Raw genomic sequence first — 27,883 nt, 5'->3', positions numbered from 1 at the left:
TGCAGAGCTGCAGATCGATTTTCCACCCAACGACTGAACCACCAGACTATTTACCAGTCATCCATCAGACAAAGTGATGCGGCTCTGGTTGATATAATACTAAGTAGCTCCGGGTATTTGAAGCCGTTTGTTCAACAGTCAGGTCTTATCTGTACGTTCCACAAAATTATGAAACAACAAAAGGCTCAAATTGGCTTCTGATTTGGCATTGTGTTTGTTTTTTCTGTACCAACTTCAATCAGCCTCTAGAGTTGTCACGTCAGGACTAGATCACCCCGATCTTTATGTGTTGGAATAAAAGCATGGCATGTCTGAACCAGACCCAACGTAAGAACGACGGGTTCAGTTTAAAACCTTTTAAAGTCGGACAGAGGGACAGGCTGATACTAGAAAAAGAGATGGACGGAAGGAGAGACAAATGATAAAACAGTGTAAAATGAGTGAATGGACAGATGATGGGCAATGATCGACAGGGTTACAGGTGGGCCGACAATGAGAGAAGAGACATATGAATGGAAAATGAAGAACAAACAGACAACAAAGAACTAATAGATGAAGAAGGGACAGAAAGATGGACAAATGGTGAAGAGAAAGCTGGTCATTGGACTGAGAGGATGGACAGATAGTGCAAAATAATGTAACGAGCATGTTTTATTTAGCAAATAGACCTGTCCTAACTTGTTTAATGATGTATAATAATAATTTCAAACCTGATATAGAGGAACTCAAGAATTGAATTAATTAAATTCAAATCACAAAGTGCTGAAATCTTCCCATCTCTATGGTGGATAGATGGACAGACTGCAGGATGAGTTTGGAAAATATTTAAAACGTCTACATTTCTAGACGGCACCTGTCTGAACGTGAGTTGTGGTGAATGAAAAATGAACTCCATTTTGAAAAATCCTCAGTTCAGACTCTTGATATCGGCTTTTACACTCCCATTACGTTTAATATTTGATAAGACACAATATCTCTTAAAGGTCCAGGTGCCTAAACAGAAAGCAGTTTAGAAACGCCTGCTGTAGAAAGCAGGAAAGATAAGAGCCGACAGAAGATGTTTACCTTGTCCAGGCGGGGTCAAGCAGACAGCCTGGCTCAGGGCGGCGAGGACACTCTGCTCAGCGAGGCCAATCCTCAGCTTCCCAGCCAGGGACCTGCCCGTCACAACCAAAACGTCAACACCACGCATCACAGACGCCTTTCTGCCGTATGTGATAAGCGCTACACAGTGAAACACACAGGGAGGTCTGTGGTATATCTGGGTCTACAAACATGCAGATGCCTATGGTCGCACAAGCAGCTGAGCGTGTGAGTGTGCACATGTGGGAGAGTCTTATTTTACCTGACTATGTAGCGGGCCTCGGAGAAGCGGCACGCCACAAAGAGGCCTTTGATGATGTCGATTTTCTTATTCATGGCCTGAGGCGGGCGGGAGGAAATTGAGATTCACAGAAGAAGAGCAAGAAGAGATAGAATGCAGGAAAATATGAGAAAAGAAATAAAATAAAAAGAGAGCGAGGTTACCACAGAGAAGAAAATGCATGTTCAAAGCAGAAAAAAATGAACTAATTGCACAGGAGAGCTTCTTGCCAAATGACAACTTACTCACAGACCTCTACTTTTTGAATTACACAAGCTAGTCATTTCCAGTTCAACACACATTGACTTCAATGTCCTTCTTTTTCCTTTATCTGGCCTAAAACTAACTGGCAGAAACCACAGAGCCTTTAAAAGCATTTTAAACTCCATAATCTTTCACTTTTTATCATATTAGCACAAGATTCAATAGATTTTATTGATATTGCAGGTGCTATATCAACAGAATTGATGCAAAATTGAAAAATTAAAAGAGAACGTTGCTTGTTTTCCAAGGTCTGTAAAATAAATTAGAGTAATTATGAATTTTCCAGGCACACAGTTTCATTTTACAGCACATTCAAGTAACTATGTAATCTTCAATACTGCATATATGAAATACAGCTTAAAAGAAATTTGACTTAGCAATTTAACGCCTTGAAATTGGGCCTTTGTCTCTTTAAGAAGCTCCTGCTCCTTAAAAAGACGCTTTAAAGGAACTGAACTAAACTCAGTTCAACATCATGTATGACCAGCTTCCATTTTCCGGCTAAAAGAAAGCGTGCCCACAGCATGACACTGCCCCCACCAGGAGAGTCCAAGGTGATGTGCAATGCTATCTTTCTGGCACATAATCTTTTTCAATGTAAGCTGAAAAGTTCAGGTTTTTTCCTCCTTGTGACTAAAGAGTGCATAAGCAGCACTTGTTCCAGAGTTGTTCCTCTCTGCAGCTCCTCCAGAGGTACCTGTTGTGCTGCTTCTATGACTAAATCTCTCCCTGCCAGCTTAGGTGGACGACATCAGGTGCTCTTGTGTTTGCACTTGAGACTCCTTCCAGTTGCATATGATGGATTAAACAGTATAAATGCTTTTGCAAGGCTCTGTAATTTCTTGTTCATTGCACAATTGCATTAACATCTTTTCCCCTTTCTTTTCTAGGGGCTAATTCAAACAGGCAGACAATATATTCCTCCTGCTTGTTCTCGTCTAATGAAAATGTTATTCTGTGGCTCACCGAGTTCCCACTCATGCTGGCAATTTCCTTCAATTTCTTAAACACGCCTCCTGCTGTCAGACTGGCCGGCTGGAACATGGTGCGCTGGTTACTACGGGAACTCTCGGCCACGAGGCCCAAATCTCCTTTCTCTTGCGCCTCCGCTTTAATTTTGTCCAAATGTCGCCCTAGTAACGAGAGCGAGACAGTGAGCGGCGGCCGGCTCTCTGGCTGATGAGCAGGGCTGAGGCGGCGAATGCCCAAGCCTTCACTCGTGTGTTTGTTACCGGTTGCTTGAGCGACGGCTTTCATCAGCACCGTCTCCCCGACGCCGAGCTCCATCCCGAGGTAAGCGGGGCCGAGCTGGTTCAGACACAGGTACACACAGCACAGCAAGTCGTCTAGGAAAAGGAGAGAGTGCGTGTGTCAAGCTCAGACAAACAGAAAAACAGGAGAGAGCATTCGTGAACTGAAGCAAAAACAAACCAATTAAAAGATTATTTTTAGAGATGCACCAATCAATCGGCTCTGATGTCCTTAATTTCGGCGATCGGTCGATTCTTGCATGTTAAGCCAATCTTATCCACTGATCTTATCTACCCTGAAGAAAGGTCTAAAAATCAGCTGCTGTCCTCCTCTGCTTTCCCATTAGAGGTTTGACTGACAAACCGGCCCACCAGGTCATATCTGCACATTTGCAGTTCAAAGGTTATTCCATGTTGCCAACTCAGCAGCTTTCTTGGTATATTTAGCATCATTTCAGACTTGTTCCAGGTCAGTAATTTCTTAATTCTGATTATAAAGTTTTAGTGTCACTTATATTGTAGTAAAAAATTTCTTGCCTGTGGAAATAGTACTTTTTAATCAGTATCAAGTTTTTAGACAGAAATTACTGTCTTAAAACAAGATACTATATTTTGATTAAAAAAGATTTTTTTTCTTATCTCAATGTATTAAGATATTTGCACTAGAAATTAGACAAAAAAATACTTGAGAATATTTTGTGTTTTTGCAGTTTTGAAAACTATTTCAATAGTTCAACAATTAATAATTTCATCCCTAAAACACACAGACTCCACTACACAAACATAAACACAGAGTGGGAGTGCAGACAAGAAGCACACTCATAAACCAGAACGAGGCAGAGACGTCAACAAGGCAGAAGGACTGAACCACGTTCAGAAAAACTCAAACTAAAAAGCAGCAACCTATCAGCATAGTCTTTACAGAAATCCCACAGGGATGCCTGGGATTCCTGTAAGCATACTCACTCACACACAGGCTAACAAAGCCGGCACTTTTATGTGCAACCTGGCTTCAGCGCCCTGCGCTTGATGGAGAGGCTGGCAGCCAGCTTCCTGCACACAGCCGTGTCAGCCTCACCATTACAGCCATGATGGAGTAGCCTTTACCTGGAGAGAGCAGCAGCACCGAGCGGAGCAGGTTCGACAGCGTCTCGATGTTTCTAAGCCTACACAACAAAAAAGGGGACAGACAAGGAGGACGACTTAAATTAATTTCAAGCCTATCCAGTAAATACTGAGGAGAAGGAAATGAGATTTGTCTGGGCGGTTTTAATCCTTAATGGGACCCGGCCAGACATATTAGGAGTTCATTTGTGAAACAGTAGACGTCAGATTCAGATAGGAAGTCATAGCAAGGGGCAATTGTTATCCAATACCCTTTAAGGAGAAATAGAAATCGAGATGTATAGCAGAAAGTCTCTGGTTTCAAATATTCCTCTGAGACTGTTGCAGGACTTCTAGGTGCACTCATCGCAGGAGATGAATGTTGTTAATTTTTTGGCTTTTAATAAGTCATTTGAACTGTTCATTTTCTACAACGTCACATATTTCTGTCAGTTTATACACACAATACAATACAGGCAAAAAAACAAAACAAAACAAAACAAAACACTACATCCTGGACCCAAAACATGTTATTGAAAAACAAGTTTTGATTAAAATTACAGTGTTTCTTCAAGCAAATTTATTTTGGAAATGTCATATTGTGCAATTATATGGTGACCTGACCAATTATTATTATTTTTATTAAAATGGTTTTATGATGCATCATTGCACCACCATAAAACAAGTTAGCTTAAACTAGTTATTTCTAATTGGTTTCAGATCAATAATATTAATGACTATTAAGAGTATACTTGAACTACTCACTCTATGTCTGATTTAGATCACTGGAAGAATTTCTTTGTCAGAAGTTTTTGTATTTTTGTTTCTTTGAACTGATTACCAAAGTCTTTTAAACCACCTGCAGATCAATTTCAACATTTCTTCCACTTTGTATGCCTCAAGCTAACAAAATTAAATTATCTGAGTTTCTCCCTTCTCATTCTGTTATTCCAAAAAAATCCCAGTTGGCTGTCTGAAATGTGTGTGAGAGAGACGGAGAGAAAGAGATAGAGAGAGAGAGAGAGAGAAAGAGAGAGAGAGAGAGACAGAAAGAGAGAGAGAGAAAGGGTTGCAATCATTTTCCCTCAAACGCTGCTTGCCGTTTTTCCCTCCACATGAGGCTCTTACCTGCCAGAGTCTTCTTCAATTTTCTCAAAGGTGCGAGCCACTGCCAAGTACGGCACTCTGGAGAAAGACGAGGATGCAGTTAGCCAGCTAAGCCGCAGCAATGACAGCTTTTTTTTTTTTTTACATGCATGACATTTAGTTGACTCTGATGTTGGGAACAACCAGCAATTAGTGCAGCAGGAGGATAAGCTTTGATTTGAGGTTATCAAATGAGGGCAAGGAGGACAAATGTTGGGACAGATAATAAAATAAAAAATCAGTCTGGTGAGTGAATCAGCAGAGTTGTTAAATAAATAACATACATTTATTTTGAGATACTTAGAAATTTAACCCCAACTTTCCCGTAGGTTTTGCCTCTTCTCATTTGTTTTTGTATTTATCATTTAATGCAATATGATCTCACAGTCTGGGATAAATAGTTTTTAGCTAAATCCATTTTTCTAGGGTTGTTTAACATCCTGCAGGAGCTTTGAGCGTGATGGTTATGATTACCAGTTAATACTAAACAAGACAAGGATGCGTCTGTAAAACAAAACAGGCTTTGTTTACTTTTGGCCTCGTTTCCAGCAGGCGTGGTCCACCGGATGGTAGTTTGGTCTAGATGGATCGTATTCCGTCTCTCCTGAGGTTGATTCACTGAAAAAAACAAGCAGGAACAATTAAATGTCAGTCCAACTGGAAACTCATGACAATATCAATGTTAGACAGCCAGCATTAATTAATCATCGTTGTACCAAACCAGCCCACAGTAATAAATTAATATTTAAAAAAAACAATAAAAGCTAAACAAGAGCAAAACAGAAAAACAAGATAAGAAAATGCAGTACAAAACAAAAAAAAAAAAGAAATTACATTTTTGAAAATCAACTGAAATGTGAAGTTGATTTTCTGCAATTTCAGCATTTTTTATTTGGGAAGAGAGGTCGTCCTTCAAAATAAGAGCAGCAACTTTAAAGGTGAGTTCCCCTTTTCTTTTCAGTTTCATCTAGGAACATAAAAAACTGCTGACTGAAGCTTCTTATCATCCAAACAACAAATATAGCACTTTATATCCAATATAGCACTTCTGGATAGATGCAAACTACATTTCGTTGCTTGTACATGTGACAGTGCAATGACAATAAAGTTGAATTCTATTCTATTCTATTTAGGCCCGAGCAGCTAAGCGCTGCGAAGGCCTATTGTTTTCCTATTGTTTATTATTATTATTATTATTATTATTATTCTTCCACCCAAATGAATTGGCTTTTTGGGGGCTTTATCATATTCAAAAACTCACCAAACTTGGCGGAGGCCTTAAGCCTGTTTAAAATTTACGTATTTTAAAGTCGTAGCAAAAATTGCAACAGAAATGTCTCTACGGCGCCACCTAGAAATTGGAAAAACACACTTTTTTACCCTCTGCTATTCACTTACTTTATCGTAGACACATGAAATTTGGTACACTTGTAGAAATCCCCAAGACGCTCAAAATTTATAATTAATGTCATAGTGCAAGTATCACAGGAAGTCAGCCATTTTTGATTGAAGTTCCCATTTTGACCCCATTTTTGCCGATTTTTGCCGTTTACAGCCTTTGTATTTGATCTATCTCCTCCTAGGGATTTTGATTGATCGACTTCAAACTCGGTCAGTCTGTTCATAAGGCATGTCCCATCTAAAGTTATCTAAACGGTGAGTTTTTGAGTATGCTGAAGGGGGGTTAGCAGGGGTCAAAGTTCACCTACTCGCCATAAAAAAAATAAACTGCTATATCTCTTACACTGAAACTCACAGAAGCATCAAAGTTTCTGTGATTGATCATCATCGGGTCTTCTACAATACCCTATGGTCGAATGATGACATCACTTAGGCCACGCCCCCTGAGAACAGGAAGTGTAATGTTTTACTGTGAACTGTCGCTATCTGACCCCTTTGACCTCATCAACATGAAACTGTGCCCAGACACAGAAAACATGTTGGTGTATTGAGGATTCTAACCCCGACCAGCTTCGATGGAGCAGGTGGAAGTGGTGGCGTGGCGAAGTCACCTGTAACGCCATCGCCATACGTTTGGCTCTCAATTCCACATTTTCGGGCCCAGCTGCTGCAAACTCATAAGGATGGACCCTCATCCACTCCCCGACAGGAATCCATCACAATATTTGGTGGGCGTAGCCTAATTTCTCTATAGCGCCCCCTAGAAAATCTTTAAATGATCAGCCCCAAGCCATGCTTTAACCTACAAATACGAAACTTTGTACACATGTGTACCTTGTCAGGACGTACAAAAAAGTCTCTTGGAGCCATGGTCTAAACCCCACAGGAAGTCGGCTATTTTGGATTCAAGTTCGGTTTTTTGACCCCATTTTTGCCGTTTACAGCCTTCATATTTGATCTATCTCCTCCTAGGGAGTTTGATTGATCGGCTTCAAACTCGGTCAGTCTGTTCATAAGGCATGTCTCATCTAAAGTTATCTAAACGGTGAGTTTTTGAGTATGCTGAAGGGGGGTTAGCAGGGGTCAAAGTTCACCTACTCGCCATAAAAACATAAACTGCTATATCTCCTACACAGAAACTCACAGAGGCACCAAGTTTCTGTGATTGATCATCATCGGTCTCCTACATTACCCTATGGTCGAATGATGACATCACTTAGGCCACGCCCCCTGAGAACAGGAAGTGTCATGTTTTACTGTCAATGGTCGCTATCTGACCCCTTTGACCTCATCAACATGAAACTGTGCCAAGACACAGAAGACATGTTGGTGTATTGAGGATTCCAACCCCGACCAGCTTCCATGGAGCAGGTGGGCATGGCGGCGTGGCGAAGTGACCTGTAACGCCATCGCCATCCCAAACGTTTTTAATACCACATTTTCGGGCTCCCATCAACTCCCCTGACTGGAATCCATCACAATATTTGTAGGGCGTGGCCTAATTTCTCTATAGCGCCCCCTAGAAAACAGCAGCCCATAGGTTATGTTGTTATTAATTATTTAAATATACATTATTATAACTTTTTATATATATAAGTTTATTTTGTGGGTTAAAGTACAAACATTCATTCATTTTTGCTAGAAATAATACAAACAAAGTCATTCAGCAAAACTTATGACACAGCGAAGTAAGAACACACTGGGGTCAGTGTTGATGGAGTACCACTGGCACCTTGTGGCGATATACTGGTACTGCTAGTGCAATACCAGTATTGCGACAGCAGGAGGCAGTGGTACTCCATCAATGAGAAAACAGATCGACGCTACGTAATAACAGTCAGCCGGCGACAGCTGGAGCTGCGAAGTTTTCCTGAACATTTTGCTTGCTTTTTGGAGCCACAGAACTGGACTACGCTCAACATTTTTCTTGGATTTTGGAGTTGCAAATACGAACCACGCTTTGGAGCAAGAAGGCTCTGTTGGACCGGAGTTGGAGAAGTTTAATGGGCTCTTTGCACCTCAGCTTACACGTTCGGGAAACACGGCTGAAATGTTTTTCCAAGGTAACAAATAATAATGTATATCGATCCGAAACCCCAACAAGTAAGGCAAAGAAAGGTTTTAAGATGTTCGCCTCGTTATACATTCACAGATATGAAGGTGAGTTTTATTTTCTTTAAACTGCTAGCACAAGCCTGCTAGCTTTCTAGTAAAAATCTGCTATTTAATTATCTAAAGATTTCTCAGCCATTCTACCGGACACTGTTTGTGCCTTATTTTCAAGCATATTACGTGTGTTTATTAACGACAATAAAGCAGCGGGAGGGGGTGGGGGGGCAGATTACAGTTCAGAGTTTTTGCTTGAAGTATGACGAAGAAAAACGAGCACAGAGCTTACTCTGGTATCGGAGTTCTAGTTCAGCTGACTGTTCAGATTCAGAGATATTACTTTTAGAAAAATATGGCCGTGCTGCTTAAGGTTTCTGTGTTATTTCATTTTATTACTTTTGCATGCTTGTTGTGAATGGCTCATTAAGACGGTGTTTAGAGCGGTGTGTACGGCGTTAGCTTCAAGTGGTAGCTTTAACTTGTAGCAACGAATATTTACAAGCTGTATTAATTGATGATGGCTTGGAAATCCATGAAAACCTAAACCAAAGTACATAGTATTGTTTTATTTGTGTCTTAAGTACGACTTTGTCTTTATAGCAGTCATAGTTTCTGAAAGTGGAATAAAGAGCCGCATTCGGGTATACAGTTGTGACGTCAGCGCGGCAGGTGCAAAGAGCCCATTGCTGTTCGTTTAAAACAGTCGTAACTCGCGGTGCGGTGAGTATTTATTCCTTCCTGCTGGTTCTGGAAGCCGTCATGTTTGGAACAGTTATTCTGAGGAGGATGCTAACCCAATGCCTGAGGCCTGCAACGTTTTAATGCTAACGAAGCGCTTTACTAATTCAATAAACTGAATAGTGTGTTTGATACATCCAGTTTCATACATTGAAAGTTGTTTGTTATTATGTATAGAAGATGTTTAAAATGTCGTTTGAAAGAGCTCTGAAAAAATGCTAAGTATCTTTTTACCGATCCAATGGGGTTGTAATATTTAGTTGCAGCACTTCCTGTGATTAATACCTAATTAATGGGTGGGATTGAGCCTGTGCTATTGTTCTAATGTGCTGAAAGTTAACTGTGCTCTCTTAATGTGCATTGCCCTTGGTTATTACTGAACAGTGCAGTTTATTAAACTGATACATCTTAACCTTCACCATTTTCCTGACTCATTTCACGATAACGTCAAAGTTGCACTGCATTTACATCTCAGTTGTAGTTAACATCAAGCATGTGGGCGTGGCTTAGTGTAAAACTTTCACTATTTACCATGAAAGATCAACATTAAATGACTTCCAAATGCAAGATCACAGCTGCATCACACTTCCTCTGTCTTTCTAGAGAACAGCCCTGAACACATTTCCATGGTCACTTGATGACCTCACTGTAGCCCCGCCCACTTTTAAGAGGCAGTCACATGTTTTTTCTGCTGTATGTTTTACTGTTATTCTATAATTTATGTGGGTTTCATCATGTGAATACTGACTAAAAACGATAACATGATGAACTCTATGAATGCTGGCTGCTGACCGAACCGCATTGGGGTGTAGAAATGACGAAATGCAGTTCTTCGCCATGTGCATATGATCGGCTCTAAATGACACGTGGATCATCGGACTGGCGCCAAATTGGATACGTATGACCTTTGTTGACCTCTAAAGAGTAAAACAGCATTGAAATGTATTTTGGCTCCACTGCGCCTCTACATTAATCCGCCAGCTATATTTCCTCGCTAAACCAATGAATCTATACCACATTTTTTGCATCGTGAAGGATAGCCGCCGAACGCATAGATGCGTACCGCTGGTGGACGGGCGCGGAAACTGAGCAACAACTTCTGTCTTAGCACGTGCGCAGCGTTGATGGAAACTGAGCAACAGCTTCCGGGGTTCGGGCGGAGGCGCTGAAAACTGCGTGAGAGCTTCTGTGGTGGCTGGCGTGAGGCGGCGGTTGCTAGTACCCCGCGGTGGCAATAGGCCGGAGCGGCGCTTGGCTGCGAGGGCCGTTCGAGGCTGCTTGCAGCTTTAATCTATAATTATTGTTTTAATTTGGATTGAGAAAATTTAAATAAATCTGACTTAAAATCATTGGAAAGATGTAATAAATGCTGTAAGTAGTGACTTCTTGTTCTACTTAAAAAAATAACATAAAATAAAAATAAATAAAAACTTAAAGTCTGACGACTTTAAGATGGAGAGAGTTTTGGAGGGTGTCAAATATTTCTAGAATACGACTTTTTTTCATTTTAAATAAAACAAAAGCAAATGCACAGATTTTAAATCTTTAATTAATTGCAAAACATACTCTTTGAACTGCCTTAAAAAGTTATTTTCACACAGTATGGCATGAATTCATGATGAAATGGAAACTACAGCTGTGAAATTTATTTTGCATGCATTTCCCCCCATCACTCCTTCACTGTTGCACACAGCGCAGCAATGAAAAATAAATAGTTATGCAGATGAAATGCCTTTGCTCCCTTCCAAAACTAAAAATAGTTTGTGGCTGGAATAGAAACCATGACCTCGAACCGACAAAGCAATTATACGCTGTTGCTGCTTCGTCTGGTTCACTTTACATGGAAAGGTTAAAATAATAACAGCATTACAGCACCTTCTGGCTGAAACATCACAGAAAGGATATAAAAAGCCTTCATTTTGTTTTCTGTAGATTAGTTTATCCCCATGACATTTCTCTTAGAGCAGCTGCAGCCACCTTTAGCTGCATTATGCAGGTATCTACAATTTCTAACAGTTTGTTTGTTGTTTAATTACTTGTGTGCAGTAATTAAATGTGCCTGATGGCACAAGTAATCGCTTCATGCCCAGAGTTTCCCTGAAGGCAAATACATAGATGTTACCATTAAGAGCAATGCCACACAGAGACTCCTAAACACCAATATTGATTTACTTCCAAATTGATTTTTTTTTGTCCTAATTTAAGAAAAAGGAAGAATATCTGTTTTGCACAGGGTTAGTCTCCATGTCAGGGAAAATTGAACAGATATACGACTTGGAGAGCTATATACACAGGACGAATTTTATGAGTTTTATATTAGCTTTTAGCTTAGTAGGGCTTTCAATAAGTAGTCAAAACATCACAGTAGGACTTTTCCTAGCATTTAAAGCACCTGAAGATTCAATTTTATGATTTTTTGTCTCAGTTTTTCACAGTAGTTCAAATTAAAGTAAAAAATTTGAAACACATTTTGTGATAGTAAACATGTTTCAAGTAAAAAAGGTTAGATAATTGGACATAATTTGTATAATTCGTTTGCATGCTAAGACGCGTTGTTTCTTATAAGGTTTATGTTGTTGTGTTACTTTAGATGCCGCAAATTACAGAGACAAACTCTAAAAAGAGAAACTTTTAGCTAATGCCAGAAAATCCTGGTGGGAAACCTGGATTTCTTCTAGTATAAATTGGACATGTTATCAAGTTCCTAATAAACCAGTGGACCAAATCAGACTCACATCCTTTTTATGAGGTGTTTCCTAATTAGCATGTTGTTCCTTCACAAAAAAGTTCTCCCTGGAGACGCTTTTACCACGAGAAAACAATTTCCAATATTCCTGTAAGGTCTGCCATGCCAGTTAAATTTTTTTTTATCAGATTCTGATTTTCTTTCTCTGGCTAATCTCTGGAGCAAAAGGTGTTTAATGTAACATTATGACAACTGACCATAAAAATAAAAAGTAAGTTCATGAGAGATTGCAAGGATACTATCAATTTAAGTAATAAAAAAATTGGGATTAAATAGTGCGATTTGGTGACATTTTAGCTTATTTTATGCATCAATTAACTATAAATGGCCAAATAAGACAGGAAAACAAATTTAAATTAAATCATTTATGACACACTCATTCAAATTTAATGCATGTATATTACTTTCATGTCAGTATAGGGGCACCATTTTGGAAAGCTGGATTTTCTTCAGCAGTTCTGTTAAATGAACACGTGGGTCACAATCTAAGGAGTTACTGATTAAAGTGATAGTTTGACAACACTTCAGAAGAGATGAAAGCTTCATTGGTGGCTGATATCCAAGGATATTAAATTATTGCTTCGTTTTTAATAATGAACTCCAGCACCGGTCAGTAATTATGTTAAAACATGCAGAAATCAGGCTCTTAGTTGAGCTACAGCGCTGTCAGGTTAATGATAATGATCATTAGCTGTACAGGTAATCAAATCTGAAAGTAATGAAGTCTCTTCTTCACCTGCTTCGCTGAAGCATTTCACACTTCACACATGAAGTTGTGTTTTTTTTATCTGTGGATTATTATGAACCGGCTGATCCTAATTAGCTATGTGTAAAACTATGAAGCTGACATTAACGAGACTTTCAGTTCCTCCTGAATCTCTTAACAGGTAGATTACAGGCGCATCTGGCATGACAGCTACTTGAATGTTAAAGCAGGAGAATCTGTTTAAACTGCAGAGTTTAGACACTTTAAATGACCTTTAATTAGTCTTAGTAAATGTCAAGTTATCTGGGTCTTTTCTTAAATTGTATAAGGAATATTCTTTAGGTTTTTAATCCAAACTTGCCTCGTGTTTATGTACAGCTCTGGAAAAAATGAAGAGCCCACTGCACTGAACATCATTGAAAACCTCATGGTTATTCCACTAAATATTGATTTCTGAACTCTTCCTGAGTTGAAACATTAGTACTGTTGTTTCTAAATTAATATGAACTTCATATTTCCTTTGCATTATTTGAGGTCTGAAAGCTCTGCATTATTGGCATTATTTTGACCATTTATCATTTTCTGCAAAAAAAGACTTTCCTTAGAATTTTAGAGAAATCTTATTAGTAGTTCAAAGAATAAAAGAACAATGTTCATTTTACTCAAACATATACATATAAAAAGCTAAATCATGAACTGATCATTTTGCAGTGGTCTCTTCATTTTCTCCAGAGCTGCATATTCCTTATGTTCTCTGATATTTACTGTACAGTAATCTTGTTTGTACTCAGGAAGGCATTTATGGAGTGTATTCATTTGGTGTCACTTCACAGTAGAAGAGAAACTGGTCCCCCGTTTCCATTTCTGAAAAATCCTGAAAGCCAGACTCTTCCAGGTGTGGGAACCGCTTTCATCACATGGTCAGACTGCATTGTGCATTACACTGGAATTACTGTTTACCTAAAATTTATTATTGACTAAAGCCTCCTTCAGTAAGATGAAGATCACAAAAATAAAATTGAATAAATATAACAACTCTGTTGTTATACAGGAACTTCAAATTGTCCTGATTTTAGCTGAACTGTGAATTTTATGCATCTAATGGAAACAGAAGTTCAATCAATAGAAACCTAATGTGTACAAATTGTCTACTCCACGTAGCTTATTTGCAGATTCTGCAGCATAGCAGTCGACCAAACAAACCTGAGCTGGATGCAACTTCCAGCCACAACTTCTCTCACCCTTTTGCGTCTTTCTGTTCCTCCTCTGAGCGTTTCCTCTCAGCACTCATCTTTGTCTCTCCTTCGTTCTTCTCTGATTTCTCTGTCTTAACTGCTGCTTTTCTGGGAGCTAATAAAGGCAGAAAGGGAAACAGAAAAAGGTGAGCAAAGGTTTGATGACAGGCAGAAATGTGCCGTCTTCTCACACAGATAAAAGCACAGCACTTTTTTGGGGGGTGGGGAGAGACATTTTTAATGCAAGCACAGAGCAATGCAAATTCCTCCTCACCAAAGAAACTGCTGATTGGGGTTTTCTTGGCCGGCTCCTTATCTTTCTGCTCCTTCGTCTCTTTCTGCTTTTTTTCTTCCATTTGACTTTTTGGGCTCCCTGTGTCTTTCGTGTCCTTTTCAACCACCTTGTCTTTGGCGACAGAGGGCCCGTTCTCATCATCTGTCTTCTGCTTTGCTTCATTTTTCTTTTCCGCCCCCTCAGCTTTCTTTTCTTTCTCATCAGAGATCTTTTCTTCTACCTGCTCCTCCTCCTTCTTGGCCTTCTCTCCTTCTGTTTTCTCGTTCCCCACCTCCTCGTCTGGGCTGTTAGCCTCAGCCACTGGCTTTTCAACCTTTTCTTCCTTTGCTCCCTCCTCCATGGGTTCATCTGTGTTCCCTACACAGGGGAAGACAGAAAGGGAGTGAAGTCATTGAAGAGATAAATGCCAGCAGGTTTACTGAGGGCAGCCATTTTTTTTTTTTTTTTTAAGCGAGGCCATGTTTGAAGATACTTTCTTCTTCAATAAACGCTGGAGGTGATATTTCCGAGCTTTTCTTTTCACTCGAGACACTCAGGTAGGAGGGGAAATTGCTATTGACAAACTTGTAGCACCGACTCCCAGCAGACGTACGGGGTCATGATATCGGCTGGTTGAGAACGTGGGCATAAAACTTTAATTTTCTGAGCTACACATTAAATAAAGACAACTGCTGAATTTAGCTCTACCATCTCAAATTTATTAAAAATATTTTCCAAAGGGTTGTCAGAAAAGCTGGGAAACACAACCGATAAATGCTGTGAAAACACATATGTGGCCTTAGAAATTTTTACAATTTTTGCATGTTTTGGAACATAAAATTACAAAAGATAATAAACACTTTTCAAATGAACTAACACTACTGTCAGACAATGTTTCCGATTTCATGCATGAAATTGTTGCAGAACTGGAGAGCTGACTGAAACTGCTGCATCTTTGGTGCACGAAGCATCCTTCCTCCCAGCTTCTGTAAAACTTTTGTAACCATCACTGCTCCCACGAACTCAAAGTTTACAAATGTTCACTTCTTTGCAAATAGTCTGGTCTTTGTGCAGAAATACCCATCTTACACATTTCATAAATTATTTGACTTAGTTGTGCTTTTCTTTGAATCAGAGTATGCTACCTTTACTTTTTGTTCTTGTATTTCTATATTTATGTGAATCTACATGCTTCAACTTAACTGTCACTTTGCTGCTTTGGTGCACCTGAATTTCCTGAGGGACAAAAAAGATTATTTCGATTGTAGTAATTAACTGAAAAGGTTGCTTCATGTTAAGCAGGTACTGCCACCAAGAGCAATAACTGATTGAGCCACCCTTTCAGTTACTTGCAATGTGTCTTCAACATCGCAAAGGACGCATTTTGACATTTGTTGAATTGTTTCAGTTCAGCCACATTGGATGATATTTAACATGATGTTAAGCACAAACTTTTACTAGGACACCCCCAAAACCTCAGTCAGAGGACTTGAGATTATGCTTTGGATTTCCATTTTGCAGCATCTCATAGGTGGACTTTATCTTAACATCAAACTGATTGCTGGATATCCTATTGGAGAATTATTTACAAACCAAAAACGGTTTTCATAGTTCCGTCAGTGACGGAAAGGTGCCTGATGAAACTTCGATTGGCTGTTTTGATTCATTTTAGTGACCTTAAAATTCCTAAATCAACTGATGTCAGTTCATGTGTTTCTGATTTCTCCTTCATTGTCTTATAGTCATGATACGTTTCCTTTTAATATCTCTTCACTTCATCCTGTTAGACATATATTGTTATTTAAGTGATTTCAGGTCTGGCAGCAATCAGGCCTGATTGAAATAAAACTCAGCTTTCAAAAAGAAAAGGAAAAAGTGTTTAATCACACTTAAATCATACCTTAACAAGACAGTTATTACTTTTTTCTACACAAGGTCAGATTGATGTTGGTAGCTTTTTCATCCAATAAATGAAACCATTAGTTAAAGACTACTTTTTATTTTGAAAACTAATAATCTTAAAGAGCAAAAATATGAGAAATGTCTATCATCCAGCAGTAGTATTGCTTTGGTCTTAATGAGATGAGTTGTCAAATTAGACAAACCAGCAAATTAGACAATGTGAAAGCAGCAGTTGGGGATAAAGTAGTTGTCAAACTTTTCTCTTCACCGACGGTCAGAAGAACAAAAAAACACTTCACCAGCTCATCAAGGAGGTTAAAGGTATATGTATGAAACTCTGCAGCAGAATTGTTTGATTTACAAGTTGGATTACAACCCTGTTCTCAAATTCTCACTTAGAGAAGCAAATGATTGCTGCTTTTTAACAAATCATTCATGCTGATGCAATTAAAAAAGGGGTTTGATGCAGTGCAGCCATTCTGACTAAACAACAAGCATTTAGGTTTCCCTTCTCTGTGCTAAAATTAAAAACATGCATTGTGTTTTTAAAGGTCTGTGATGGAAATTCCCTGTTTCAGTCAATCACAGTATAGTTATAAAAAAAAACAGTATTTAACCTCTAATTTAAAAATTAACCTTTTGAAGTCACCCCTGCATGTCGGAAAGACTTTCTGCAGGCTGACTGCGAACGTTTAGAAGGTCTCGACGGAATCGGGGAATATTTTTTAACAATCACTTTAGTATTTTCAGAAATTAAATACAATGTCTGCTGTACAATGTGCTTTTTTAAGCTGTTCAAGTTAAAATAGGTCACTCAGATTTAAGTCACATTTACAACTGCCTGATAAAATACAACTAAATGAAGAACATGACAAAAAAGAACTGATACAAAAACACTAATTTATTAAAAATCCCTCAACTTTAAAAACTTTACCATATGAAATACAAGACAGCATTTATCTCAGTTCCAAAGATCAGTAAGTCCTTGAGCCATACAAATAATAAACATACAGTTCACTGAAGCAATCCTGACAAAATCTTGCAAAGGTTAACAAGATTCCAGCTCAACTTAAATGCTAAAACACAACATAGAAAGAAAGTTACAAAGAGAAAGATCCTTAAAAATGTTTCTTGTTTTCTGGCATTTAGTAAATAGAAATAATTCTGATCATTATATCTGACCTAAAATAAGAAAAGATAAGTCTGATTTAACTTTTGATATCTTTAAATAATGTCAAAATCTCATTGCGTCCCATTCTTGTGAACTCAATATAAAGTCTTGCCACGTCTTTGGAGTTTTAAGTATCATTACACTCATACTAATCCATGGTAGCCTCTACAGCAGCAGCTGCACAATTAGGTCATAAAACACAGAGAGGCAATCATATGAGGTCTGGAAAAGGATTTGGAGATCAAAAAGAATCCAACTAGAATTTTCTTCATGTGGTAAGGTTTTCATTTTTCTGCCTTTTCTACATTGATGACCATTTCAGAAAGAAAAGTACAAGTAAGGATGTATTTTCTCCTTATTTACGATAATTTGATCTCTTAAGAGTTCAAACTCTGACATGGAGAAAAATATTTAATTTATAAGACACATGGTAAAATGGCATAAAAAAACTGTTAGCTTTTAGAAATAAATCCACAAAGCTTCAATTCAGCTTTGTTTATTTACATTGCAAAATAAGAAAATAAAACCAACAGTCTTCTTCGTCTCTCGGCGTTAAATCTATAAAAAATGGATTTAAAACATGAGGAATCATCTTAACAACTGCCTGGTTGTCATCATTCCTCCATGGTCTAAATGCAACAACAAAAACTGGCCTGAGAAAGATTCCCCTGATCCTTTATGGGCCGTAGTGAGAGGGACTGCCCCAAATAAAAACCAGCAAACTAAAAGATTAAATAATCCTTTGAAGGAAAAACCAATTACTTGTAATGTTTTAGTTTTCATTTGCACATTATTTGCCATCTTGCCTCCTATGTTTCTGTATTATGTGGTTTTATTGTGGATTAAAGGAGCAGTTGTGTCAGGGAAGAAGCTAAGGATCATTTGCGAGTCATTAATACTCTTGTTTTCTCCCAATTCTTCATTCAGCAAAGAAAAAATAGAGAAGCAGGAGATTAATGTGGCTTTAAAATAGTTCCTCTGTCATACATCTCAGAGAAAAAAAAAGTGTTTTTTTTTTTATGATTACCATCTGATAAATTCTCATAACTACAATTTTCCTTTTGATCGCCTAGTCAATTAGTGAATCCAATTAATTTCTTATGGATGGTTGGAGAAGCTTGTAAGTGTTAGATAAAAGAAACATCAGCAGTATCACATTTCATGCAAAAATTGTGGCATGTTTTTTCTTGGGGTTTGAATTTTAAGACACCACGCCTTGCAAACGGTATTCCTAACCATTAAACCATATTCTGTCACATCACAACCAGAAAGTGTTTATTATTTTCTGCTTGTTTTAACAAAGGGATTATGTAACACATCAACAGAAAGTAGTGCATACTTTCCATGAAGTGGAAAGAAATAAAACTTCAGAGAATTTGGGGGAACAAACAGCATCATGGAAACCAGGGATTCCAGCAGTAACTTTCAAACATAGTGGTGGCAGCATCATGCTCTGGGGATGCTTTTCTTCAGCAGGGACAGAAAAAAAATGTGTTTGAAAGACAAGTTAAGATAAAAACCAGCACTTTGTGGGGTGGTTTTTTTTTGTATTAAAAGTGTTGATTCATGCTTGAATGATAAACAAGCCTCCAGTCACTAAGAGGCAGCAATGCACAAACTAATTAGCAGTCTGTCTGTTCAACACATTAGAATAAGAAGCCTCCTCAGGAACACCAGTCAACACTGGTGGAGGAGGAGAGATGGAAAGGTTTGTGGCAGTGCAAAGAAAAATGGCAGTAGAATAAAAAAGTGACTGTAGTCGTCAAAAAGAGACCAGAAATGGGTTTAAGCAAAATTGTCGCAAACTTTGAACAAAAACTCTTGAAGTTGTATACTTTTTTGAAAAGAAATAAGACGGAGCTGAAAAGTAATCAATGTTTAGTTAAAAAAGATTTGGGATGTTTAGTCTAGAAATGAGCATTCAGTGAATCTTTTGTTTTTTGTTCACTTTTTTGAGACTCTGACTGAACAGCCCTGATTAAACATTACAAATTGAGTTAGGAAACTGATCTTGGACAATTTTTAATCCAATAAAATGAGGTGCAAAACCTACAATTTAAGCAGCTCAGTTCATTGATCTGTTTGGAAAATCTGTTGATTGTATGCAGAATGCTGATGCCAGAAACTCACACAAAGTCTTGTACATATGAGAAGTCAAATATTATCAGATTCTCAACAGTTTTTCAATTGGGAAGGTGAGGCAAAAGATAATGGAGAACTTGGACAAACAGTTCAATAGAATTATTTAGACTAAGATTTAACATGTCCTAGTCAAAGTTCAGATTTATATATATAGAAAAATAAACAAAATTTTAACCCCACATTCACTTTCCTTCTATTTTTATTTTTTTGAAGAAAAATACACTACTGTTTCTTGGTCCATCACAGAAAACGCTACCCTAAAGAAAATGAAGAATTGATTGTGTTCAGAGGTTTCTAATAAACTACTCAATGTGTTGCTTTATTTTTCCCTCTACTTTCTCTGCTCACCTGGGCCTTGCAGACCTGCACAGGATGTGACCCCTGTTATCAGGCTCGCTGCAGAGGAAGAAAGCGTACCTGTACTGCTGACACCACTCTCCACGCGGGGTCGTTTGTTTTGCTGACCCTGCTCCTCCGTGACCTCGGACTCCCCTTTCCGACTCTCGCTCTCATCCAGCTTCCTCTTGGGGAACATCTTCCTCGCTGCACACAGAAGGAGAGGAATTAAATGAAGTGAGAGACAAAAAAAAAGCAAAAAATAATGAAGTGAAGGGGGTCCCAGATGAAATTATGCCATGATTAAACAGAGAGAAATGTGGAGATGAAAAACAGGATGACTCTACTCTCTTACTGCAGATGTAGGCCAACAAAAAAAAGAGAAGAGAGAGTGTCACAGATACGTACTTTGGTAATGAAAACACTAATTTCATCCAGAAAGATATTATGCAGCCAAGCAGCTTGCAGTTCCAGTGTAATTTCCTCTATAATTGTATGCAACAGCAGTGCTTGGGGGCAATTCTGGTTTCCGTTCCACATCTGCCTCTGTTTTGCTTCTTGTTAAGATTCTCACGAAGGTAGCACTGCTGTTGTTGTTTTTCTTCCAGATATCATAATGAAAGCATTAACCCGGGACATTAAGAATGCAATTTCAGGTCGAATTAGTGTGTTGCTTTAATGCGATCGCTTCTCCGGCAGTGATGGTAGCAGGCACGCCTGTTACCTAACGGTGCAGCCATCCAACACAAAGGGAACGAGATGATGAAAGGAGAATGAGGTGATTTTATTTTGGCGAAAGGAAAAGCAAAAGAAGCGTTTCTTTTCTTAATGAAAACAAAGCTGGAGTGTTAGAAAAGTCTTTAGGTCTGAGTAGCTTTCATTTTCACCCAATGAGCTTACCTTGCAGGAGTGGAAGACAAAAAAAAATGCAAGCAAAGGAATCCTTATTAAAGCACTCACCTTTCTAATTTATATTTATTGCCAGTAATGAAGCAGACACAAACAAACCTCTGCTGTTAAATGTCGAGGCGATCAAATGCTAACTGAAACTGCAGGACAATAATCCACACATGAAAACTTCAAAAAAAGGAATGGATTGAATCAATGGAAAAGCATCAGCAACAATACCAGGACAGCAACACTCTGCTGGTTCGCTCCAGTCAGCAGAAAACAAACATTGCAAGAACAACGCATCAGTAATAACGTTATTATCATAATGCAAATACATGCAGAAATAAATGATAAAAGCTCTAGTACGGGGGGGACGTGCTTGTGATTCAGCAGATTGGATTAATGAGAGACGGAGGAACACGATCGAGTCTAAAGGTTGTCAATGGGAGAGTCGGTCCAGGGAGACGACACAGAAATGAAACCCAAACGGTCCGCAGCCTGGTCAGCTGTTTGTGCTCAACAAACTTTTAATTAGGAAGTCAATCAGGTTACAACGAGGGCTGGAATGATTAATTAGATTAATTGTAATTAATATATTATTGAAATAATCATCAACTACAAATTCATTGTTAACTTGAGTAAACAGACTCTGAAACACCCTCAAACTAATAATTGAGCCAAAACTGTACAAAAATATATACATTTTGCTTTTAAAATGGATGAAATGTATTTTTAATTATGTATGAAATAAGTTGAAGTGGTTCAATGAAAAGTCTGCAGAATGCGCCAATTTTGTATCCAATAAAATAATCCTTATCTGCAGCAATAGACATTTTCATATGTTGTCACCTTCCAACCATAAACATCACTGTGTGAGGATTTCATGTGTTAGACCAAAACAATGCAGAAAAGAGAGGTAGAAGGACAATTTCTAACATTTTATACAAATAGAGAAAGTGTCATTTTAAATTCTATTGTACAGAACCACTACTTTTCACCACAGCAAGTCTTTCCAGCCTTAGATTCTAAGCTGAACTTTGACTAGACCATTCCAATTCCTGAATATTGTTTGAGCAAAACCAATAAAAGATACACCTGGACCAAAGTTTGTGGGAAACCTTTCCATTGTCTGTCAGTCTGATCCAAATCATACAATTTAAAAGACAGTTGTCACTGACACAGAACAAATTTATTTAAACAACTAAATTTGAAGGAAGTAACAAAAAAAAATTGTTCTAGTATTTTGCAAAGAGAAATGCTTTTGTTAATTCTAACAAAGATAAAACAAGAAAAGTTTGGTCTCATTTAACTTCAGATTGTGAGAAAAAGCTTGTGTTTGTGTCTTTTTATTTGGTCAATGTTAAAGTGATGATAAACTGACACTGTAAGTCATTTGGATACACACTGGTTCTGGTCAAACTACATTTCTACAGAAGAGTTTCTCAAACTAGTCCACTTACACTGATAAAAAAAACCCATTTGAGTCAGCAGGAGGTTTAAGTGGAGGCTAATATGTTGCCCAGCTGTCAGTTATTGCAGAATTGTCTGAGAAAATCAATACAGGCTGTTTGTGCTCCGACTCCATAAACTGCATGCGAAATTACCATTAAAAGAGAGAGAGCTGCTAAGTGCGGCTGGCTGCTAACAATGACCGAGCAGGAAGTTAGCGCACAGAGGAGTTTACTGGGGGAAACGGTCGCCTAAAGCTGTGATTCCTAATCTGAGCTCAGACCAACAAACTCACGTCTTACAACACGAACAAGTAGCTGCAGCATTCTGAATGAAAGAACAGGTAACCAAAGGAAGATGGTTTGTACAATAACAGACTTGCAATTGATGAGAATCTGTCACTTTTTTTTACTACGAACAAGAAAAGCAAAACTTTTTGTTGTCTAATTATAAAATAAATCTAAATGAAGCATTTTAAGCTCCTCTGCCCTACAAGCTCAACAACTAACAGCATGTCTCTGGCCATTTGCTGCACGTCATTTCTTTTCTCTCTTCATCCTCTTTCCTGTCAAATTACTTTTCATGAAAGGCCACTGGTGCTCAAAGAAATACATAAAAATAGATTCATAATGTAAAAGATTGTGTACATATGCTTCCATGCATCTGCCAAGTAAGTTTATTGATTTTCAGTTTGATTTAAAACAATTATCTTAAAAAAGATCACCACATTTTTTCTTTTAAATGTTAAAAAAATGAAGTAAATAAAGATAATAAATCAGAAGAGGAGTTAAGACAAAACCAGGTTAATCCTGATCAGAGTGTCTCTATGGATAAATGTTTACACACAGATCTGCTTTTCTAACTTTACAAAACACACTCAAAAAATGTTTTTTAATCTAAAAAAAAGGATATTTTCAAGCTTAAATACATTTAAGACATTTTAAGATTATAATTCACATTTAAGACCCATACAAATGATTGAAAATGAAAAAACTCTGTTGACATATCTACCCATTGTTTTTATTTAACAAAATATGGTTAATATAAAATTATCAACTTATATTAGTTTAACATAGTTTAACCTTCTCCTAAATAAAATTCTTAAGAGCTATAAACTTTTAAAAAAATGAAAATACTGATGTAAATTTATTGATAAATGTGCAACTTTAACATTTAACTTAAGTATTATTTCAGGATGTTGAGTGTTAGAATATGAGCATTTTTAAGAATGAGACTTTTTTTTGTTTTAAACACTGCATAAATTTTAGATCAATTAAAACACATGTGTCAAACTCAAGGCCCGGGGGCCAAATCAGACCCGCCGTAGCGTTTTATGTGGCCCTCCACAGACTAGACTAAGTGTGATTAAATATTATATTATCAATCATATCAAAGCAGTTTTTATCTGTTTACTGCCAACTTATATCAATCAATCCCTCCAGTTTCTTGAGAATTTAGTTGATGTATGATTATAGTCCATGATTTATACAGCAAGTACATAAACAGTCGCATTTATTATTAGTTCCTGAAGGGACTGAAAAAATCTTCAATAATATTATGTAATTTTAAGAATTTATTGACATATTTGTGAACAGGTTTTATCAACACATTCTGGCACAACCGGCCCTTTAAGAGCCTTCATGATCTTGATTTGGCCCAAAACAAAAATGAGTTTTACATGCCTGAATTAAAAGAATGAAGGTTTTCTCATTTTACTTAGAATGAGAAAAAAAATTAGAAATTGGAAAGTTATTCTGAGGTTTGTATTTATGAAAATCCACTCCGACTGGATACTGACCAGTTTTGCGTTTCGCAACTGTCGACGTGGAGATGGAACTGGGAGCACTGGGCGACGCCGGGGTTTCCAGGGTTACGGGTGTGGATGGGGCCAGCGCTGGAGACAACGGTGTGGGAACGGCCTTGAACGCATCATCCGTCTGAAAAACAAACAGAAGCATCAGTCATTGTTGCCATCAGTAAGGGATGGAAAACACAAAGTTTTTCTTTGAAACACTGATCAGTTTGGGTTTAAGATATTTAAATAAATAGACATTTTCCAATCATAAAATAAAAGCATAGGATGCATGATGAGAGGAGACGACTGAGGGAAGATTTAAGGCTTTAAACAGAGAAGCCAACAGCTAACAGAGAAAATAAAAAACACAACACACATCCAGAGAATCCAGAGCAGACCAGATTCAGCTCCAGAGTAAATGTTTGGTTTCATTCGAATCAAATCTTATTCATCTTTTTTTTTTAAAAGCACTCAGTCATTTTAAATCAGCCTCTAAATACATGCTGCTTGTAGTCCTAATGAATTAAGCATCACAAGCAATTGCTGGAACATTCATCTATAAAACAACAACTTCTTTTTTTAAATCCTCGACATCGAGATTTTTGCGATTAAATAGCAAGAAAATAATGCAAGGATGAAAAGAAAACGACCCATTTCAGAAACTGGAAACTACCACTTAGCCTTTCCTGGACCTTAATAATCACTTGTTCCAGGGTTATTTCCACATAAAGCATCATTTCCACAAACACACCGTTGAAACTGGCAATAAGACGTGATGGCTATTTAGCTGCAGCTTGCAGGAAGAAAAAATGACCCTGACAGAGGCAACAGGAACAAAGTTGTTTATCTCGCATTAAAATCTAATTAGAATCTGATCCAGGAGAAATGGAAAGCTCCAAAGGTAGAGCTGATTTTAAAAAAGGGTTTTACAGAAAACATTTTTTGGGAAAATAGATGATTACAATTTGATTTGAAACCATTTAACTGAAAAAACAAATGGCAAAAATGTAAAAGTTTGAATAGCGTTTCATTGTTCTTTTTATAGATTGATAAACTGTTGGAATTTGATACAGTATGGAATCTTAAGGACTGAAATGTATTTATACTATTAAAAACAGGTTTAAAATTGCACCAAACTGCTGTACAAAAACAATAACATAACAAAGTAAATTGATGGAGGGAAAAATAATGATAATAAATCGGTAAAAAAAAGAAAAATCACAACAGAAAATGTCAACAAATATAAATATTTTAAACAATTATTGTCTATAACTGGTCTATAAATTCTAGTTCTAGTTCATTTTGTTTTGAGAGGAGCAATTAGACATCAGTGAACTGAACCAACAGATAAATCGCAGACAAAAGCAGTTATCAGGTGCCGACTGACATTATCTCTACTGGAGATGCTCTGCTGCCAACAGGACAGGCGAGGATGTATTATTACCACCTGGCCACACATAAACAAGCATAGAGGTGGGTCACACCGACTAACCTCGCATATCCATCACACTCTCTCCCGAGAGAAAATAATGAATAATTGCAGACACGTCACCCTGCAAAGTGAGCGGGGCGGTTAAGAGGAGTGTTTATCAAATAACAGGTGGTTGAACGGCAGCCAACGCTGATAATCAGCTCTTTTCAAACTGGAGCTTATTGACAGTGATGTGCAACAGTGATGTGCCCCATCACTAAATAAACAAAACGCCGATGATAAGCCTGTGGGAGCGCTTCATTACAGCAGCTCCAGTGGATTTATTACGGGTGTTTTTACCTTCTCGGTTTTAGCGGGAGCTCCTTTGTCGCCTTGTTCTTTTACAAGCGGCACCTCGTCTTCGTCGCTGTCCAAGATTTGCCGGCTGCGCTTGGCGACCTTCTTGATCGGCGAATCCGCTTCCTGGACGCCGTTCTGCACCTTCAAGGGGGTCTTTATGGGCCTGGAGACACGCAGAGACAAACTGGTGAGGAACATAAACGCAAACCACACGCGAAGAATATTAAAGAAAAGGAAGACGGGGGTCAGCAGGAAAATCAGAGTAATAAAAGAAAGCAGTCACAGCTGTGAGGAGGATCATTACATAAAGGCAAGTAAATTAAAATCAGTTTTTAAGACTTTCTTTAAAGATTACACACTACAGTGATAATGAACACTTCATCTTCAAAGCAGCTCCAGATTGAGCAGAAAAGTTTTCACAGCATCTTCTGATCATTAACGGTTCCAAAAAGTAATTCACACATCTACACAGAACTGTTATTCCACCAAAACCTCATATGTTCCTCATGTTGATCAGCTTCTGAGTGTCAGTAAATAAGCTCACACTCAGGCAGCTTCATTCCCGTTAAGACAGAGCTTAATGGGGATGAAACATTAGCATTCCCAGTCAGCCAAAATATATCAAAAATAGTTTGATCACCCGGGGAGAGCGGTAAGGGACGAAGGTTGTATCACAATATTTTGTGGTACTGTTGTAATAATGATAAATATGATGATGAGAGCTATTTATTACTTCTTTTTTTTAGTGTGCCACAGCAATTATAGCCCCACAAACACAAATACTGCTCTTGAGAAATATTCCCATTTGGAACACACTTCATTCACATAAAGAAGTGTGATTTGTGTCAGTAAACTGCACACAGTAACCGCATTTAATCATATTTTCAAATGCATCGGCATCTACTGGTACAGCAATTTTATGATGCAATCTGGTAAACCGTGGATTTTGAGTTTTGTGATGCAAAGCTTCATTTCTGCAGAAAGATGAAGGAAACAACTGGAGCATTATCTCGTCATGTGCGATTTAACTTGGAAAAACAACTTACTTGTTCACTGGTTCATCTGCAGTTTTCTTCTGGCTGTCTTTAACCTTGCTCCTGGGCTGAAAAAACGAGCTAGAACAGAAATATGAAAAGATACTTTAAATATAAGAGGCAACAACAAAAGTCCAGCGATATTATACTGTGTTTTAACCTCGCTAGCTTGCTTTGGGTGTATCCAAGCATCATAAAGCTTCTTCACAACCACCATTTGTTTTAGCAAATTGAGCTACTTCAGGCTGAAAAGCGTCCCAGAACATTGACTTTAAGCTGAGTGTCTCACTTTCATGAACATTTCCAGAGCTAAACCAGAGTTAGCCACGACTATGTTATGCTAGTGCTAGCGTGGAGCTATTGACACAAATACGCTGCTATTGGTCGCGGTAGGAACCGTTTTAACACACAATTTAACTGCAAAACCAATACAACACATAACACGTGCGTGTTTATTGCGTTAGACACACACAGTCTCCTTCAACGCAGTAAATTAAAACTTTAAACTGTTTACACAGTCGTTACTTACGCGATGCTCCGCTGCATGTTGTCTTTAAACACTTTCTTCGCTTAGAACTGAATTAAAAACGTAATTAAGTATAGCTCGGCTCCAACATGTATACGCGAAAACATACAACTCCCGCGCTACGGAGCGGCGCAATAACTGAATATTCGGCGCCAAAATGACACGTGAGACAAAGATCCTAAAACAAGACAGAGGAGTCACGTTGCCCTGAAAATAACGTTCAGTGAAAATAACGTTTTCGGTTTGAAAACAAGAAATAAAAAATAGCTGAAAAAAATTGGTAATAGTTTTTTTTTTAAATTATGACAGAACGTAGATGGGTGGCATGTTTAGCATTTTATACATTATTTTACGTTATACACTAAATCAGAAATAAAAATGCGAAACAGATAAATAAGTATCACGAAAAATAATTTATTTTTCACAGTGTTTTGTCGTTTACATTGAAATATTTAGAAGATGTTACAAACTGAACGTGCGAGTACAAAAAAATAAATACTGAACCCATTTTTGATATCCAAAAATATAAT

At 37.9% G+C, this 27,883-nt stretch overlaps 1 protein-coding gene across 1 annotated transcript in view; it reads right to left on the bottom strand.

The window, feature by feature from the left end:
- lig1 (ligase I, DNA, ATP-dependent) overlaps window positions 1-27,496 on the bottom strand; it is a 67,661-nt gene extending 40,165 nt beyond the window's left edge. Inside the window, exons 1-14 of the mRNA XM_055025284.1 lie at window positions 27,357-27,496; window positions 26,840-26,908; window positions 25,794-25,956; window positions 24,026-24,164; window positions 19,969-20,094; window positions 14,337-14,714; window positions 14,069-14,177; window positions 5,659-5,745; window positions 5,110-5,166; window positions 3,985-4,043; window positions 2,860-2,973; window positions 2,594-2,760; window positions 1,346-1,422; window positions 1,066-1,157 (exon numbers count right to left, since the gene is read on the bottom strand). Coding sequence (XP_054881259.1) covers window positions 1,066-1,157; window positions 1,346-1,422; window positions 2,594-2,760; window positions 2,860-2,973; window positions 3,985-4,043; window positions 5,110-5,166; window positions 5,659-5,745; window positions 14,069-14,177; window positions 14,337-14,714; window positions 19,969-20,094; window positions 24,026-24,164; window positions 25,794-25,956; window positions 26,840-26,908; window positions 27,357-27,373 — 1,654 coding nt within the window. The 5' untranslated portion in view covers window positions 27,374-27,496. The remainder of the gene's footprint in view (window positions 1-1,065; window positions 1,158-1,345; window positions 1,423-2,593; window positions 2,761-2,859; window positions 2,974-3,984; window positions 4,044-5,109; window positions 5,167-5,658; window positions 5,746-14,068; window positions 14,178-14,336; window positions 14,715-19,968; window positions 20,095-24,025; window positions 24,165-25,793; window positions 25,957-26,839; window positions 26,909-27,356) is intronic.
- Window positions 27,497-27,883: the final 387 nt, after the last annotated feature.

The sequence above is a fragment of the Poeciliopsis prolifica genome, unplaced genomic scaffold, assembly GCF_027474105.1.
Source record: "Poeciliopsis prolifica strain line A6 unplaced genomic scaffold, Auburn_PproV2 SCAFFOLD141, whole genome shotgun sequence".
NCBI lineage: Eukaryota > Metazoa > Chordata > Actinopteri > Cyprinodontiformes > Poeciliidae > Poeciliopsis > Poeciliopsis prolifica.
The sequence above is the reverse complement of the archived record's forward strand: the minus strand, read 5'-3'. Positions and strand labels throughout refer to the sequence as shown.